Here is a 2,704-nt window from a genome sequence, read left to right on the forward strand (position 1 = left end):
CACAGCTTCACCACCAAAGAACATTCCTTCTCTATTCGCCTTTGAAGATACAATTACGGTCGACTTCAGAACCAGACTTCGCCACCAAAGACCTCCACTTCACTTCTGACCTCGCACAGACAGTTGTAATTGTCTTCAAAACACGACTTGAGATTTCAAAACAAGACTTCACCATCAGGGTCCTATTTCACCTTCTGGCCTATTCGTATAGTCAGTTGTATTTGGCTTCAAAACAAGACTATACCACCGTCTCATCAAGTCATCACCTGCATATTCCCTAGAACTCAACAAAACATAAACAATTTAGAATCACCAGGAACCTCACTGCAATATCAAGAAGTTAATGTCACAGTGGGCATTAGGAATTCAATATCGAAACAGATCTTGCAATATTAGGTCGAGATCACGGCAGACGTCAACTGCATATCTCAGGAGACGTTATTGCAAATCAAGAAAGTAGCATCTCACCGGGAACCTCTTCAGCGTTGAAGAGTAAATCAACAACTGTCATAGAAAAAAAAAATCATTGTAGACGTCAGTGCAATATCAACGAGCATCACGAAAGGCTTCAAGAGGTAATTACTAACCTCCCTCCGTCATCGCAAAATCACGAAGATACACACGAGCATTATTCAAAGACTCCGAAGTCAGTAAATAAAAAATTGTCGTTTATAGACCAAATAATCACAAACGTCAAAACAAGACGAAGTGAATACCAACACATTCAGACGCCACTAAAGAGAGACGCGTCATCTACTTAGTACGGAGTCAGTTTATAGAAGGAAATCATCTACACACTGTCAGTACATGGTATAACGAAAAACGCCATCTACTCATTACGAAAGTCAATAGTTACAAGCAGATTTCACTAACAAATAAAAAAGCCGAAGTAACTACACACACGCGCAATCTAGAGTCACTAAGCATCATTCACCATCTCACCATCATTATCATCACCACTACCACCATCATCACCAGGCACCAGGACTTCTGTGGGTTACAAGTCACCATCCCGAGTCACCATCCCCCTCACCACAGCCAAGATTCCAACCCTGCGTCACCAATATGGGACGAACAGAGAACGCCTTCATTGTCACCATGCTCCTCGCTTGCTGTTTTCAGAGGTGAGCTGAGTCTGACCCCTTCCATCCAATGATATGTTCTCTACCTTATTCTTGCTACCTTAAAGATGATTATACTCAGTTTAGAAAAGATCTCTAGCACTGACTGGAGCTTCTAACTGTGACAGACGGGTGTAATACCGTTTACGAATGTTGACTGACGTGGGTAATGTTGTTCAGGGCGTAATGTTCTGTTTATCAATATTGACCGACAGGTATAATATTGTTCAGGGCGAAGTACTGTGTTCAGGGCGTGGTACTATGTTTACGAATGCTGACTGACGTATAATGTCGTTCAGGGATGTGATCGGTGCCCCCCACTGTCCCCCCTCCTCCGGCAACAGTCTCCCGCCCAGCGACTGCAAACACGGCATCATCCTCAACCGCTGCAACAACCGCGTCTGCGCAAAGGTACGCACAAACCCACACCTTCCTATCTTTTTTATGATTTAGCGAAAATTTTACACTACACTCCACCTAATTTGGCGAGACTTTACTCTACAGTTCATTAATTACCCTACACTCCACCTGTTTTTGCGAGACTTCACTCTACAGTTCACTTATTACTCTACACTCCACTTATTTTGGCGAAACTCCACCATACAGTTCACTTATTTTAACCTGCCGAAGGTAGTATATTTTGGAGGTCCTTTTTACTATAATCACTACCTTAACCTGGTAAAACTATATGACAGCTCATTAGCTTTATCTTGCCTAATCTCTATACGATAATTCACTTATTTTAAACTGCAGAAACTCTTGGCCATATTCTCTTTATTGTAACCGTGGTAAGCTCACTAGTATAACTGGTGTAGTTGTAACATGGCTGTTGGTGTGGTGTGACGCTGTGGTGTGGTAGGAAGTGCGTGTAATACCACAGTAAAAGTAACGTGCTTATATTTCTCTACCAGATGTAATGACAGCTGGTGGGGTCAGTACGAGTATGGTGTGGTGTGAGTGGAGTAAGTGATGTAGTGTAGCGATGTGGTGTGGTATGAAATGAGTGTCACAATAAAGATGATATTATGTAACGTGCCTACACAACTTCGCTAGGGCCCCTGGCACATGTAAACGGTATACAGCTGGTGTGGAATGCGCGAGTGTGGTGTGACATGATTGGTATTAGTGGTGCGGTGTAGGGTAAATGGTGCGCTGGTTAGTGTTGGCAAGTGGTGTGCTGTTACTAGTGTGGTGTTAGTAGTGCGGTGTAAGGCAACTGTGCTGGCTGTGGTGTGTGTAAGTGGTAAGCTGTTAACTGTGTGGTGTAAGTGGCGTGCCGGTTGTGGTATGAAGTGAGTGTACATAACCACAATAAAGCTACGGATGCATAACGTGTCCAACTCACTTCGCCAGGGCCCCGGACAGCCGTGTAATAACAGCTGGTGGGGTCAGGACGAGTGTGTAGCGGGGACCTACTGCGCCTCCTGCGGTCGCTGTCTGGGCTGCAGCGCTAATCTCAACTGTGTCTTCACGTGTCCTGGCCGTCACAACAACCTGAGCTTCCGCTAGACGCCATCACTCATTCGTCCTTGCTAATAACAATAACACAACACCCAATGCCTCTGTCCCTGAATGCGGCGGTT

General features: G+C 44.6%; 1 protein-coding gene across 1 annotated transcript in view; it reads left to right on the forward strand.

Annotated features, from left to right (window-relative positions):
* Positions 1 to 1,021: 1,021 nt before the first annotated feature.
* LOC145408222 (neuroparsin-A-like) overlaps positions 1,022 to 2,704 on the forward strand; it is a 2,427-nt gene continuing 744 nt past the window's right edge. Inside the window, exons 1-3 of the mRNA XM_080278980.1 lie at positions 1,022 to 1,124; positions 1,421 to 1,532; positions 2,475 to 2,704. The exon at positions 2,475 to 2,704 is cut by the window's right edge and continues 744 nt beyond it. Of these exons, the coding sequence (XP_080135106.1) occupies positions 1,066 to 1,124; positions 1,421 to 1,532; positions 2,475 to 2,630 (327 nt within the window). The 5' untranslated portion in view covers positions 1,022 to 1,065 and the 3' untranslated portion in view covers positions 2,631 to 2,704. The remainder of the gene's footprint in view (positions 1,125 to 1,420; positions 1,533 to 2,474) is intronic.

The sequence above is a fragment of the Coenobita brevimanus genome, chromosome 8 (assembly GCF_032717465.1).
Source record: "Coenobita brevimanus isolate Jiangsu-jjx chromosome 8, ASM3271746v2, whole genome shotgun sequence".
NCBI lineage: Eukaryota > Metazoa > Arthropoda > Malacostraca > Decapoda > Coenobitidae > Coenobita > Coenobita brevimanus.